Here is a 16,484-nt window from a genome sequence, read left to right as displayed (position 1 = left end):
TCTATCAAATGTCACTGACAGCTGATGGATGACTACAGTGTACATAAACGCTTTGAAGGTATGTCTCACTGCGGAAAGAATTTACTTGAATAGATTTTGCAACTTCCAAGTGCCTGAACACAACCACAAGGTGTGGACTGAGTGACACAGATCATTTAATCGGAAGTTAGGTGACAGCTGCATTGTTTAGTTTACTTCCTGTCAGCTACTGAAACAACAGGACATACGTTTGGGTACTTTTTGGTGTAATGTAATAAAACTTTGTGCCAAGAGGTCGGGATGAAAGTCAGCAAAACCGAGTCTGAGGCCATGGTTCTCTGTCGGAAACCAGTGGATTGCCCCCTCTGGGATGGGAGAGAGTTCCTGCCCTAAGTGAGGGAGTTCAAGTATCTCGGGGTCTTGTTCATGAGTGAGGGTAGAATGGAGCGTGAGATGGATCGACGGTTTGATGCAGTGTTTGCAGTGATGCGGGCACTGTGCTGGACAGTCATGGTGAAGAGGGAGCTGAGCCAGAAGGCAAAGCTTTCAATGTCCCAACCCTCAGCTATGGTCATGAGCTCTGTGTAGTGACCTGAAGAATGAGATCGTGGGTGCAAGCGGTCGAAATGACTTTCCTACGAAGGGTGGCAGGCTCAGCCTTAGAGATAGGGTGAGGAGCTGAGACATCTGGAGGGAGCTCGGAGTAGAGCCGCTGCTCCTTCGCGCTGAAAGGGGTCACTTGAGGTGTTTCGGGCTTCTGATCAGGATCCTCCTGGCCGCTTCCCGTTGGAGGTGTTCTGGACACTGGTAGGAGGCCCCAGGGCAGACCCAGAACACCCTTGAGGGATTATATATCTCGTCTGGGAACACCTCGGGGTCCACAAGGAGGAGCTGGAAAGCGTTGCTGGAGAGAGGGACGTCTAGAATGCTGTGCTCGGCCTGCTGCCCCGTGATCCAACTTCAGATAAGCAGTTCAAAGAGGGATGGATGGATATACTGACTGTGTTCACTGAATGGACATGACTACAAACTATGCAACAAATAAACTCGACTCACACTGACTTTGAGAACTTCTTCATTTATTCAAAGTCGGGTGGTGCTGCTCTCAAAGAATAAAACATCTTTTGGTCGTGTTTTTAAACATCAAAAAAACAAAAGATACTGATTATTTAAAAAAAAAAAAAAAAAAAGTCACGACATAAACCACCAAACTGACAAGGACTGTACATTTGTACATAGAAGGTAGCAAAACAGGGCTACCTATGAAAAACTGCTACTCACTGCATAACTAACCCAAAACTGAGAATTTCAGTGGGCTTCAGTGAAGAACACTGAAGGGTTACATAAGATGTTTGATGACATATATTGGTGCCAAATAGAAAACCAGGGACCATATTTAGAGAACCTCAGTCTATTGACAGTGTTACAATGTCTTCAAATGTCCGACCTAAAAGGCAAACTGTTGTCCAGAATCAACGTCAGAGCCAACAGTCAATATTAATCAGAACTGATTAGGATAGAAATTAAATATTTTAATGGCACAACTGATTGTATATCTTACAGATCTATGACACCAAAATTTGAGTAGTATTAATTTCACACTGTGCTCTCCTCACACATTAATCCTCACTGCATTCATAAACTCCACTTTGACATGCAAGATAAATGTAGGCCACCCATTCACAATGTTTCTCCCGCTGTTTGCATCATTAAACACATCATCCAGTTTTCTTCTTACATGAATGATGATGTAAATTTTGTGGAGGTCAAACAGTAAGTAAGCTGTGTTAAGTGTCTAACTGACAGTCAGGAGAATTTATATTCAGACACTTTTAATTCCACAACAGCACATGTATTATATTCTTGAGGATCCAGGTCATAGTTTTGTCTGTAAAATGTCCAAAAGTCATAATACCCCAAGGCCCAACAACACCAGGGGTGCCCCCGGAAATCTTTCACAAGGGTGGCCAGATGGGCCTCTGAAAATCTAACCAAAAAACGTAACTGAATTTCAGGCCAGTTTCCTTTATTATGCTGTTGAAGCATATTGGCTCGTCAAAACCTTTGTCGATAAGAGAGTTAAGGAATCGCATACTGATATACTTTGGTTTCTTATTGGTTAATATTACTAATTATCAGATGTGCATGGAATAATACCGGTACAGTTAACATTCTGAGTTCCACAACTTGTTCTTGTTTTTTGTACTTATACCTGTGAAGCAATTCATTGTCCTTTACATAGACTGGTTGGTCTTTTCCTGAAAAAGACAAATGAGTTTTAATTTGAAGACCTACTCTGATCATAAGGAACAAAACATTTACTGTGAACAAGTTTTCACAAGTTTATGGGAGACTTGTCAACAAAGTCTCACTCCGACAGTGTCACGTATCAACGTTTGGTCATGGACTTTCCACGTCCAGATACAACATGAAAGGTATTGTGGGTGCATTGGTTGTTGGTGTTCTGGGACACTGTGTCAAGTTCTGCCTGTTACATGCATGTCTTCTTTCAAAGTAAATTTAACGCTGACCAACAACTAACGCACATGGTTGGGTTTATAAAGCCAAACCCTGTTCTTTATTCCTAATCTTGCGGGATGCGAGCGCAGCTCTCGCGGAGGAAAGTCAGTGTTTCTTGGACCCGTCCACCACCCTTACACCTGACCAACTCGGACTTTTGCCCACTGTGTTTCCCCCCGATGCAAACGAGCATCGTTAAACTATAACTGTACGTTCAAACCAACCGTGACCAGAGCTTCCAAAACAGCGCAAGTCATCAATTTTCAACGAGAGCCCGGCAACTTGGGCGACTTGGGCGACCTGGTCGTCAGCCGCACATCTTGGGCGACCAAAGTGACCAGAGTGGGTCCGGAGGGGAGTTAAAACTCATTTAACTTTATGGTAATGAGCTCTGACGCGGTTTGGCGACAACTAATTGGAATGCTGACGTGCTTTGATGAAGCGGGTCCCAGAGAACCAGCCATGCAACTTTAGTTCCTACAGCACACTAGTTCCGACAATGGATATCAAGAAGTTGATTACTTGTGATTGCGCCCACTCAGTCCTTTATAATGTGTCGCTGTTCGGTTACAGAGACCAAAATAAAAAGAATGAGGCTTGGGACCGTGTCCCGGAGGTAGCTGGTTGGTCTGGTGAGTTTTAAAGTGTGTAATGTTAGTAAGAGAGGAGAGAATTGCAGCTAATGTTGCAACGTAGCATGCAAGTCTTCCTTGCTTGGTTTGAATGGGATGACATACTGCAAAGCAAAGTATTTTATCAACACAGCAGCAACTACGCTGCTTTCAAGCCAGTAGTCCGGCTCCTTTAAATTGACAAGCACGATTGAACGTTCGAATGAGTCACGTGATGAGCAACTAGAGCGACCAAAGCTGCCACAAATATTTTTGACAGTCATGCTTCTTGGGCTTTCACGAGAGACTTTGCCTCTTTGGAAGCTTCTGGTTTGAACGTACAGTAACAGCGACCGGCTGTGTATCATGCAAATAACAAAGGAGAGCTTTTTTCATTAGTGTCTGACACTTCAAGTCACTGCCCAAGTGCTGCATTTTGACGACTTCGGAGTGAGACCGGGTTAGAATCATGGGTATCTATAGAACCCATTTCCATTCAGATATTTTGAGATGAGAGTTTAAGGGACATCTTTAAAAATTTAGCCTAAATTTGGAGCGTTAATTGGCCCTCTTCCTGACAGGCAATGCCGACATCATTGGTACCAATGAAAACCTTAGGTAGCTGAAAAAATGAGTGCACCACAGCATCTTAATGATAGTAATATTGACCTGGACATCTTTATATTTCTTGTTTTGTTTTGACTAACAGTCCAAAATACAAAAATATTCAGTTTACTGTCACATTAAATGAATTAAAGCAGAAAATCCTGTTAGTTGAGAGGGTGGAACGAGATCATCTTTGGCCTTTCTGCTTAAAAATGACAAATTGTTTAACTGATTACCACATTAAATGGCAAATCATTTTCTGTCAGTCACCTGATCAAGTGCATGACTAACTGTTCACAACAGTTTATCTTATTTTTTGTGCATTTTGAGATCAGAGCACAATGTGGGCAGAATCAGGATAAGGAGATTATTAATGATATCAGGTGTAAATGCAAAGCCCTGTAACCAGATGTCAGTATCCAGATAACGCTGATGCTGACCATTATGCAACTTCAGTGTTATTGATTAGTTCTAATGCAGAATATATTGTGTTCATAGCAGGGTGATGTTAGAGTGTGGAGGTCAGGAAGTTGGGTCAGATGTTTGCCTTCAACACCAGTGTTCTTGGGTCAAGTTGACATTGAATATGACTCAAACCAGCCAACATGTGTGGGATTATAAAATGTCCTACTTTGGCGCCATCTGGTGGCAATATAGAAAACACTCTGGCAGACCTATGCATTCATTTTTCTACAAACAAAAACCACCAGATAAATTTGCAATGTGTTGTAATCACGTTGGGGTGAAACTTACTTTTCTTGTTTAGTTACGTACATTCAGTTGCATTATGAATATGTGGTCACTGTGAATGTACAATTTACTCTGTCTACATCTTCTGACTGGAACGCAGCTGATCTACTCTGACCTACCAACGCTGATAAACTTTGTGCATCTTCAAGTCTTTTCTGTGTTTGATTCTGTTTGATGTGTTGCCCTCCTTTGCTCGCAGGGTGTTAGGAGAGGAGAGTGTGAATACGAGCCGGGAACATGGAGATCACAGCACTGATGCTCAGCAGAGAAACGGCAGGTGTGAGGTTATAGCTTGAGCTCACAGCTGGGAAGAGAAGAAAACATTTATTATGTAGGATGCGCCATGGCATTTTTTTTCTCACATAACATAATGTGTTAGATACATATATTTATTGTGTTGTTTCTTTATTGTTTATATATTTATGTTCACAAATTCCAACCATATCCAAGTGTGCATTTTAGGTCTGTTGAGTTATTCTAAAACACTGGAAGGCAACAGAGGCCCCAGGATTGAAAGAATGTGTTAATGCAATGGTGGAAATAGCATCTTATGGATGGTTGCTCAGCAGTATAAATGGCAATCAGGACAAAGGAGAATCTCCTTGGGACTGGTTCTGGACTCAAATCAAAATGGAAGATAAGCCTACATAAGTATTTATTTAGACTGATATATTTATATGATTTTATGCTGTTAAATATATATTTTATATAATTATATTTCCATACATATGCATGACAGTGATGTGCAAAGAGGGTCACATCGCTGTTTAGCACCTGTCAGCGTCATTAGCTCATTCCTACCTGAATAAAGAGTTACTCATATGTAAATTAACTCTCTAATGCACCCAAACTCAAACTGAATGGCGCAGTCCATGACAAACATCCTGCACTAGAGGCCGTGTACACACTGGCAGTAGAGGTGACTGAGATAAAACAAAAAGACTCATTTCTTTATCACATCTCAATCACAGTAGTGTTACGACAGCAGTGTGTAGTGACGCACGTCGCAGGTTTTTAATGCCGTCTCTCTGCATCAAATGTCCAGCTTGTGTTACTTATTAATCAGCAAACATCAGATAGAGTTGTTCTGCCCGACTCTTGTTAAATATCCACAGCAGTGAGGTGTCTCATAAACAGACTGAGACAAGCAGGAAATTCACAGACAGCCACAGAGCAGCACAAGTTAAAAATATGAAACTCAAGAGGAGATTAATTCAGCACTCATTTTGTTGCATTGTTCTGCTTTTTAAACGTGTCGTCTTGGATTTTGAATTTTAACCCAAGAATAAATAACTTTGAAGTACTCTTTGTGTCTTGTGTGTACATGTGCTCCTGGGGCTTACTTCGGCAGCTTTTCCCATCCCGTTGCAACATCCCAGTCACACAGCTGCAGACAGGTCCCGTCATCTTACTGGTGCAGATCTGCTCACAGCCTCCGTTTTCCTCCTCACACCAGTCTGATTCTAAAAGAAAGCGTCACAGATGAGGCACGAAACCCTTAGAGAAGCTTTGGAATTTGACTAAATAGCTCTGGAAATGGCTCGAATTTTGATTTTGGATATAATAACTTCTGTAAAGTTAAATACAGTGAACTTGGTTAACATCATTCCTGTTTTTACAATGTATCTCAAGGATATTAGAAATTCACTTATGAACTGTTTTGCTCGAGGTAAAACCCAAAGACAACTATAAAAGAAACTAAGAAAGTAAGTAGGTCAGGACCAGAGGTGGAAGTAAGTCACACATGTGCAAGTCTCAAGCAAATCCCAAGTAAGTTCTTGTGGTGAAAATCAAGTCAAGTCCTTGCTATAAGTCATTGGTCAGGTCACAAATCAAGTCATACTCACAAATTCATAAAGATAATAAAACATAAGCTGCACCCAGTGATGGAATGTAACTGAACACATTTCCTCAGATACTGTATGTACAAATCTCCTCTCCTCCAGTACATTTATCTGACAGCTTTAGATACTACTTACTTTACAAATTAAGATTTTGCAGATGACAGAAAATAAATTTGCTACCATTTTGATCATCTAACTTGTTTTTAATGCAAAAACATTTCCTGGTTGCAGCTTCTCAAATGTGAAGATTTTTTTTTTGAAGATTGAAACACCTGCTCCGAGCCCTCTGGTCAGGTCAACACACCTGCTGCTGTGAGAGAACAGCTGAGATAATATAGCACTGTTAAAATCCCCAAATGAGCCGAGCAGGAGCGGGAGGTAAAAAAAAGTAATTGGAGAAACTATATCATGGCATGTCATTAACCCTCAGCAGACTGAGGGGGTTTCAGGGTACTGTGATCATTTTGGCACTCTCTAATGTTGTTGTACTATTTTATCAGCATTGTCAGAATCACGTGACTTTTAGGGAGAATATATTTCTGCATCATACTTAAGAGTAAGAGTAGAGTAAAAAAGTAAAGACAACAGCTGAAGAAAGTTCTAAACTATCATTAACAATATGAACACAGACTCACACACACAATCACTGCAGTTTCAAAGTGTTCCATATTTTATGTGTGTGATACACTATTTTACAAATCTCATTATTCGGCAGTGGACACATTACAAAGTGTAGATGATGAGGTTTCTGTCAATACTTTTTTCACTCTTGTATAATAACTCATGGAGATATTAATCCAAATGAATAACATATTAATGGTTTCATTGAAGACGCCCCGCCTTCACTTGCAGCAAATTGTGCGCAAAGCATTGTGGGGATTTTGTACCAACAGAGGATCCACTAATGTAGCCTTGGAATTTCTCTGAAAGAAGGACTCAGTCCTTCATGAAACTTGGAAGGATCCTTGACATTGGAACAGTCCTTCGGCGGGTCTATGACGTAGCTTCCTTGAAATTTGGCCCTTTGAGGATCCTTCCTTGACTTTGAGAAACACCCAGAGTGTCACAGGTTGCAAAGCACAGTCAATACTAAATGAGTTACACTTAACTGACATGTGTCACGCAGACAGAACCGAATGAAACCACGCTGTGAAGCTCATGATGTAGCCATACATACTACTTCCTCTGAGGGGTGCTGCAGGCAGGAGGACAGAGCTGTGCGTCATCTTATTTTAAAAGCAAAACGTGACTTCTCAATAACTAGAAAAATATAAATATTAAATTTAAAAAGTCATCTGCCACAAGTCAAATTCAAGTCGAGTCTTCCATCAGTGTTAGTCGAGCAAGTCTCAAGTCCTCAGATTTGCAACTTGACTCACACTTGAGTCAGATCATGTGACTTGACTCAAGTCCCCCACCTCTGGTCAGGACTGGACTGGACTCACCTCTCCTTCTGATGGGGCCCACAGTCAGTATGTGCTCTTTATGGTCACTGTCCTCCGAGTACATTCTTCTCTTGTGCGGACAGTTCTGAATACACAGCACACGTATATTAATACAACACATGTTGTTTCATCGCTGCTTTGACCTTAAAGGGATAGTGCACCCAAAAATGAAAATTCAGCCATTATCTACTCACCCATATGCCATATTTTAGCGCGAGACCAGTGAAAGCACGTGAACGCACATGAACGCAGCGCCCATGTCTCACGGTCTCGCGCGCAAGCGCACACACATGAGCGCGGTGCACAGAGAAGCAGTTAGAGCTGCAGGCTACAATGAGGCTAAAAACAGAGTTCAAATGACGTTTTTCCAAACAACTTTTTATGTCGGTGCTTCAGGACACTTGGATCACTACGGACGAGCAGTATGGAGGTATTTTGTGGTTTCAATTATGTGTTTTTGGACGTTTGAATCTGGGGCACCCAGCCTGCATTAGGTGGCGTTGTGTTGCTACCCACTCTCCCCTTGGATCTCCGCAAGTGATGTGAGGACTCTAAAACTTCACCTGAGCCTCCATCAGCATGAGGGTGAGTAGATAATGGCTACACTATCCCTTTAAAGATCGTAAGATTTTCTCACCACTTTGCAGGCGTTTGTTTCCGAGTCACACAGGGAGACGTCACAGTGGAGGTGCACCTCGTCGTAATCCCCGATGAACTTGAAGACGGTGACGTGGAAGCGACAGGTGAGGGACACGCCGTTCTCTGCCATGCCGATGGTGTTGTCCTTAATGTTTGGACACCTGGAAATAGTCATTATTAGTTTATGTCATTTCCCAAGCAAAAATTCACCAGTTTCGGTTTCTCAGGTGTTTGGATTTTCTGCTTTATATCATTTTGAAAGGCAGTTTTCACCAGCCTACCCTCTCTCTATGATGATGTAGCGAAGCCGGTCACTGCTGTAGCGGGATGGTGTGGCCCAGCACATGTTCACAATGAGGATGAGCTGGTTTTCATCCGCCCCTTCCACAAAGACGCCCACAAACAGGATGTCTCGCGTGCTGAGCACCACCTCCCCCTCCCTGTACGGGTTTCGGTATGAGGAGTTCTTATACAGAGCCATCTTGGTGATGAAGTTTCCCTCCTGGGTCGGTAAGGTGAGATTTATCACACTGGAGGAAAGAAGAAGCAGAAATGTAGCCAGGTGTTTTATTTGAAATGAACATTTTAATCCACTGTGTCGACGTGTGCTCCGTCTGACCTGAGCATGGGCTTGAGGACAGTCTCCAGAGAGATCTTCAGGTCCAGTTCGTAGGCGCAGGAAAACTCCACGTTGATGGTTTTGTCTCTGGTGATGACGTTCCCGGTGTTGTTCACACTCTCGATCCACACGGTGTTCTTATACATGATGTGTGTGCCGTTTGACTGCCAGAGAGATGTTTCAAAGATTCACAGTCAGTAAACAAAAAGGCAACAAGGCTGCAATTTGATATTTTGGTGTTAATAACTAAAGGAACAGTCACAATTTGGGAAATACGCTTGTATTCTTCTCATAGTTAAATGTTTTGGGAAACATTTCTGTATTCGCTTTGTTTGAGTGAGATGAGGTAATCAATCAATCTCATGTCTGTGTTTAATACTGAACTAGAGTCAGGACCTGGTTAGCCTGGCTCAGCTTACACCTCTGAAACTCATTAATCATTACCTCTGCCCAGTGGTGGCCTGAGCACGTGTTGAGCCACTGTGGAGGCATGATTGTACAAACTTGACAACCCCACTGTGACTCGCTGTCACAGTGGGCGTGAATTAAACAATTCACAAAGTCAACGTAAAGATGGATTAGATGCGAATTACTGCAAATAACGTATAATACAGGAATTAAGTAGTGCCAATGAAGCGAGTAGCTGCCAAAAAAACAAAATGTATAACAAAACTCAACTTCAGCAACCTATTCGTGCCGCAAAAGCCAATCAGCATTGAGATCTTCCAGGGACGTATGACGCCGAGAACGTATTTGCGGAAGTTCATTCATAGATTCAGCGATTTCACGCATGTATGAAGCGCAGCACAAAATATTCTAGCATTCAAACTCGTGCAACAGTGTACTGTTGTGTTCACACCAGGCATAAATAAAGCAATTCACACGAGTGAATGACATGTAAAATCATTTCAAAGATGCGATTAGATGTGAATTCCCCCCAGGTGGTACGATGGGCACGACGTGAATGATGTGAAATACGCAAATTAAGCGGCACAAAGTAAGCAAATAGCTTGATTTCGCGTCATTTGCGAGAGTTGAAGAATCTGAACACATCTTCCAGGGACATATGACACAGAGGATGTATTGTAGCGTTCAAACTCACACGAGTAATGCAACGCGAAAATTTGCTTTGCATTTGGTGTGAACACACATCATTGTTAGAGCTCCCTATGAAATATATTTTTTATTCCAGATTATAAAACAAGTGAGAGGACAGAGGTGTGTTTAGGCAGTTTGTATTTTACTTTTTTTTAGACAGAGCCAGGCGAGCAGTTTCCCTCTGTTCCCAATCCTCATGCATGCTGCGCTGACCAAATTCCAACTTTGGAACAGCTAGTGAACTTCTCATCTAACTCTTGTTTCTTAAAAGTGTAAACTATTACTTCTTCTTATAGAGATGGAGTATGGAGCTTGTCTCCCCCTTCTGGCAGTGAGAGAAATTACACTCTTAATGCATGCTTATGCCTCCAGGGGAGCACACTGCATTTCTCCCAGAGGCGCAAAGGTGGTTAAATGTCAGAAACCAAATGCAGGGTGTGTTTGTGTGCAAAGGAACTGTTTCCAAAACAACCCATCTAGAAATCAAAGTAACCAGAACAGTCAACACGCATTAATCCAGTAAGAATGGGGGCCGAATGTGAACTGACCAGTACGATGGAGCCACAGTGCCCCTTGGTGTTGTTGATGCGGAAGGAGATGAAGTCCTCTCCCTCGATGCCTGCGCAGTGCTCATCGTTGATCCTGACGTCCTCTCTTTCAAAGCCCAGCTGGAAGAGCTTGCACTTGGAAATGGAGACCTCCATCTGAGCATGCTTACAGGTCACCTCCGCCTGGATGATGTCATCATCACCTGCCACACACAAGGACAGATATCAACGACTGTACATGTCAGTGTCAGGCAGATATTCATGATGCTCATACCCAGAGGCTATCCCCACCATTTACAGCTCCAGTGTGAAGGCTTTAGGGGCAGATATGGAATACAATATAACAGTTTAGTTTTCTTCAGTGTGTAATCAGCCGAAAATAAGAATTGTTGCATTTCAGTTGCCTTAGAATGAGCTGTTTATATCTACATAGGGAGCAGGTCCTTGCCTTCAGAGATTGACGTGTTGCACCGCCATGTTTCTACAGTAACTGAGAACAGACAAACAGAACACTGGATCTAAACAGGGTCATTCACGTTTTCACATCGGCAAGCAAGCTGCCCTCGCTGCCCCAAGTGAGGGAGTTCAAGTATCTTAGGGTCTTAAATATAGTCTATATAGGTGATTATGTTAATACATCTGAATTGTTATTAATTATGCAAATTTAGCAATATTATGCAAGTTAGCATCCGGCAGTTTCTACATGCTAGAGACCCATTCTGTACATTTATGACATAAAACTTTGGGTAACTCAACACTTCTGGTTCACATTGCTGGCAAGTGGACTCTCTGGGAGGCTGGTGAATGAAAATTCCCTTTTCTCTGATTTGAGGTATAGTGACAAATTTAGAGTGTAATTACAAGAAAGAAAGGTCATCTTGGGCTCAAATGGAAGCTTATCAAATTGGGAAGTTTTCTATTTACGAGTGAAGCAGTAACAAAGTGATAAAAACTGATCATTTTGACAAGAATTTGTCAAACGGACAGTCATTTTTTTGTTGTTTTTAGGGATGTTGTGTGTGATATTTTGAAATAAAATGGCAGCAACCCCCAGAATCTTATTTTGCTACTTTCCCCTTTGTCTCAGGATACTCCTTGCCAAATTTCATACTTGTATGTCATCATAGTGCCCTAATATTTGCATTTACATCATTATCATTTCACCGGAAATGTGCCCCCATAAAAGGGGTTTTGGGCCTCTTGAGACCAGACGGCCCTGAGTTGGGGGTGCTCATTATCAACTTGTGATGGCCCAATGTACAGGCTTACAGGAAATGATAATGAAAAAAAGGTAACATCATTAGGGCTGGACCTGGCTCCCGGCCTATTACTATGAATTCCAAATTCAAAAAGGAAATCTTCTATCTTGTATATAATCTATCTTTACCTGAAAAGTCGACTGAACTCAGCTGAAATGCGACCATATTTCAGAATGGTAGTTTGTTTATATCATGTACCGCATACTGGGAAAGGATTTAAAAAGGTGGGGATGGATGACATGGCGACATTGTTGCCCTGTGAAGCGCTCACCTCCAGTGCTGGTGGGTAATTCCGGGCAGCCACACAGGTCTCCTCCGTTCTCCAGCTCACAGGTGAAGTTTGTGCAGATCTCTCCTGCACAGGGGTCATAGATCCATTCTGCTAAAGACACGTCCACACACAATGTTAGCTGTCACACACACTGGTAGCTCAAAGAAACATGCAGATTCAGTACAGCGACTCAACCAGCCAAACTATGACCGATGAAAAGCACTGGGTGAAATTTCTGCCAAGGATATGTCACTTTCAATGTCCTCTCAAATTTCATAGTTTTAGCTTAATTTTCCCTCCTAAAATCTTACAGTGTCCTCTTACTGTCCAGACAGTGAAATCCAAGTGAGACAACAGGAGCTGAAACATCAATACACTCATCTGAAACTATTCTTGTGTGTGTGCCATGTGGCTGAGAGAGGCTGGTGCCTCGCGGTGCCCTTACAGCAGTTCTCCTGGGCGATCCACTTGGTGGTGAGGGTCCCCATGGAGCGGCAGGCCTCTGCGTAGGCTGCCAGGGAGCCGCAGACCTGAGCCTTGCGGTGATTATAGCAGCCGTCCAGGTAGCAGGACTGGTAGAAGGGCCGGGGATCCAGCAGGCCATGGCACGGCTGGAAGAAACCCTTCAGCTGGGTGAGCTTCTGACAGGCGTCCTCACCTTGCAGCGCCAGCACCGCCGTGTTGTCACAGGACTGAGCCAGAGCCACGTACTGGGTTTCATCACAGCTGGAGGACAAAGGTAAACATCCGTCACAGCTCAGTAAATTCCAGCTAGTAAATCTGAAGCCTGTTTGTCTAGACTAAAGTCAGTTACCATGTATTTGGATTTATGTTTCTGTTCACATGACAAATTTAGGTTCAATAGCCATTAGTGCCAGCCAACATTAGTGCATGAATGTTGGCTGATGAAAATTGGCTGATTTTTTTTCATGGATTATCTGTCTTATGTACTACTGTCTGGATAGTAACAGTTTCAGCAAATACAAAAAAAAGTTATTTTTATAAAAAATACCAATTACAGCTTCGATGTTAAACGTATGAGGTGATTTTAAAACGATTGTACAATTCTGTATCTGTAAACCTGACCCACCTGTTCTGCATACCGTTGGTCTTCCAGCTCTGAGCCAGCTCCAGGGCGCTGACAGCCGGCTTGCCCCTGGACGTGATGTAGTCGTCACTTGGGTCTCCGTTGAAATTCCCACAGAGTCCGCACACCTTGTTCTGAAGCCGCTGTCCCATGGTGATGCTGAGGGTGTTAAAGCGGTTGTATCGAACCTGGATGTCCTGGGGCGTGTCGATGACAATGAAGCCCTCAGATGTGGACAGACGTGTCATCAGTCCAGTTAGAAACGGTACAGATACTGGTGTACCATTGACCTGTGAAGACACAGGAGATGAAAATCTTTACATATCTGAGATAAGACACACAGTCATTTGTATTTCATTCATTTTCAGTGACCAGCATAACGTCAACGACATTTCTCAGCTCTCACCGAAGGTTGGAAATGGAATTTCAAGTCCACTTTTAATTGTAGGTGACGATTAGTACCTCAATGTAGATTTACCATCTTACTGGCACTGTAAATCCCTAAAAATTGCAAGATTTTGGACAGCAGTAAGTAACACAAAACACCAATAAATATTTTTGTGGAGTCTAGTCCAATGTTTTATAGCTGGGGTCGCTGAAGGCAGATTTATTCTTGTGCGTCAGCTCTATGCAGTATCTAAGCTGTCGCCTACACAAGTTGTGAGCATTTATACTTGTGTGGTGGCGTGTCTGTGTCACTCTGCAGTAACACCTCCAAAACACTAGTCGGTAGACGAGGTTTCTGTGAAGTGCTGTAAAGTTTAGTCGATTCAAAACACACTTTAAACATGGCTTAGTAGAGACATTTTCAAACACAAGTACACAAATCAGCTTCACTATAACTCGCAGCATTCACAGACAAACACTTGTCTTTATCTGGACACATTTTCCCCACAAATACAACATGCTAATGATTTTAGCACAAGCCTATGGCATTTTACATTGTATAAATTAGCCTAGCAGCTAGAAACCTTTTCCTCTTCTCATATGAAACCAGGGACAACAGCAACATTAAACAAAGGTAGCGTTACAAAATTCATCTCCATGACAACTCCCAGTGTTCACTGACAAAACAACTGTCTCATACTAAACCCGTTTTCCAAACAAATACAACATGCTAACATTATTATAATAATGTTAGCATGTTGTATTTGTTTGTGCTATAGCACAAACCTATGGCATTTTACTTTGTATGAATTAGCTTAGCGCTAGTGGAGATTTCCCCTGCTCATATGAAGCCAGGGTAGATCACACAAGACATATAACGGTATTTTGTGTGTGTGTGTGTGTGTGTGTGGGGGGGGGTTTGTCCTTACAAGTTATTGTTTGAAATTAAAGTAAATAAAAGCTTTGTTTTTCAGCTTACATAAATAGCCAGGAAGTCTGCATCGCCGTGACATTTCTGGGGAGGTGCATGTCAGGCTACGCTGTAGGTACGGCATCAATTCAACACAGGGGTATAAATCCAGCTTGAGACTACAAACAGTAATGGACTTTTAAAATATGTAATTTGGTCAAAATTATGTTCAGAAGCCATTCTCACGAAGTTAGGAAACATCATGGAAAAATAATTTAAGTATGTTTTTTGAGCGGTTAAAGAGCATCAGAGCCTCCAGGACCCCGAACAGAACATTAGGATTAAGAATTAAAGCCAAGGTTATCCTACAGTGTAGTACTACAAGTCTGACAACAAGATATTACACATTTTCACAAAAGATATCACTGAGGGGTAGCAGGACAGAAAAGAAAGGAGAAACAGACAGCCCAAAGCAAAGATAGTGACAATCTGAGTTGGTGCTGTAATGACTGTTTTTGTGACCTGAGCTTATTGCCACTGATCCCAACACAGCTCTTAAGGCAGTTTAGAAAAATGTGGCTCACTCAGATCAAGTAGGATTAAGACTCACTGAGAGCCAAAGTTAAGAGCAATCAGCGAGTCATTATTTACTGTTATTTAGTGCACTTTCAGTGGAATGATACGGCCTTAAGCCTGGAGGGGCTCTACCAGGCTATTAGTGATAATTGGTAAATTGGACTGCAAGTACTCTGGCAAGAAAAAGGGAGGTTTAAATTGGATCTGTTTGTTTAGTTTCTTGAGGGAAGCTTTGATAAAGGCATCTTTGACGACAGACGGCACATCGCCAGAGGAAAGTAAGATGATAACATAAACAAAAAAACATACACCGATCAGCCAAAACATTAAAACCCTTGGTGAGTGAAGTGAGTAACACTGATTATCTTGTTACAATGTTCTGCTGGCAAACCTTGGGTCCTGGCATTTATGTGGATGCTACTTGATGCGCTCCACCCACCCCAACACTGTTGCAGACCAAGTCAAGGCATCGACCTGACCTCCAAATACCCCAGATCCCAATCTGATCGAACATTTGAGGGACATGCTGGTACCCCAGAGGTATCCCAATCCACAGTGGGTCTTCCTTGGACTGGAATTGGCTCTGACCTGTTAAGGCATGGACACAGGGCCTCTGGGTGGTGTCCTTTGGTGCCTGGTATTGGGGTGTTACCATCAGATCTTTTGAATCCTGTGAGCTGTGAGGTGGGGTAACAGTACGTCCCATATATGTTTGATCAGATCGGGATCCAGAGAATATGGAGAACAGGTTGACGCCTTAAGCAATTTGTCACGTTCCTCAGGTCATTCCTGAGCAGTTTTTGTGGCAGGACGTGGTGCATTATCCTGCTGCGGGGCCACAGCTACTGAGGAGTGCCGTTGCCATGGGGGGGGGGGGTACCTGGTCTGCACTGGTGTTTAGGCAGGGGGAGCGTGTCAGGTGGTATCCACATGAATGTCAGAGCCCACGGTTTCTCAATAGAACACTGCACTTTAACAAGATGGTCAATGTTGTTCACTTCACCTGTCAGTGGTTTTAATGTTTTGACTGATGAGTGTACAGTGAAAAGCAGTAGTGACCCATCGTCCAACATCCGCAGACGTGAGGATGGAAACAGAGGGCTTGGCGGGGACGGAGCACCTGCTGCAGCAAGCGAACGTGCCATCTGCGGTCATTTTGACCTGACCAACAAACTTCACTACAAGCTGATTGGCTGTTGAAACAGGTGATGTGCTTTAAAACCAGCCAGCTGTATTGCAGGTGACACCATCAGCCAGCTTGAGTCGAGCTCAGATCTGCCACCACTACAGCTTTTCTTCACAACGTTCTAAAACGTTTTGTCTTGTCGCGAATGT

The 16,484-nt window shown here is 42.8% G+C and overlaps 1 protein-coding gene across 1 annotated transcript in view; it reads right to left on the bottom strand.

Moving 5' to 3' along the window:
• Nucleotides 1–1,073: 1,073 nt before the first annotated feature.
• Nucleotides 1,074–16,484, bottom strand: part of tecta (tectorin alpha) — a 36,069-nt gene continuing 20,658 nt past the window's right edge. Inside the window, exons 14-23 of the mRNA XM_078172301.1 lie at nt 13,280–13,566; nt 12,635–12,915; nt 12,190–12,300; nt 10,660–10,862; nt 9,014–9,177; nt 8,676–8,924; nt 8,393–8,555; nt 7,756–7,840; nt 5,810–5,929; nt 1,074–4,770 (exon numbers count right to left, since the gene is read on the bottom strand). Of these exons, the coding sequence (XP_078028427.1) occupies nt 4,670–4,770; nt 5,810–5,929; nt 7,756–7,840; nt 8,393–8,555; nt 8,676–8,924; nt 9,014–9,177; nt 10,660–10,862; nt 12,190–12,300; nt 12,635–12,915; nt 13,280–13,566 (1,764 nt within the window). The 3' untranslated portion in view covers nt 1,074–4,669. The remainder of the gene's footprint in view (nt 4,771–5,809; nt 5,930–7,755; nt 7,841–8,392; nt 8,556–8,675; nt 8,925–9,013; nt 9,178–10,659; nt 10,863–12,189; nt 12,301–12,634; nt 12,916–13,279; nt 13,567–16,484) is intronic.

Source organism: Epinephelus lanceolatus, chromosome 11 (assembly GCF_041903045.1).
Source record: "Epinephelus lanceolatus isolate andai-2023 chromosome 11, ASM4190304v1, whole genome shotgun sequence".
NCBI lineage: Eukaryota > Metazoa > Chordata > Actinopteri > Perciformes > Serranidae > Epinephelus > Epinephelus lanceolatus.
Note: the sequence above shows the minus strand (reverse complement) of the source record. Positions and strands in the feature narration are given on the sequence as shown.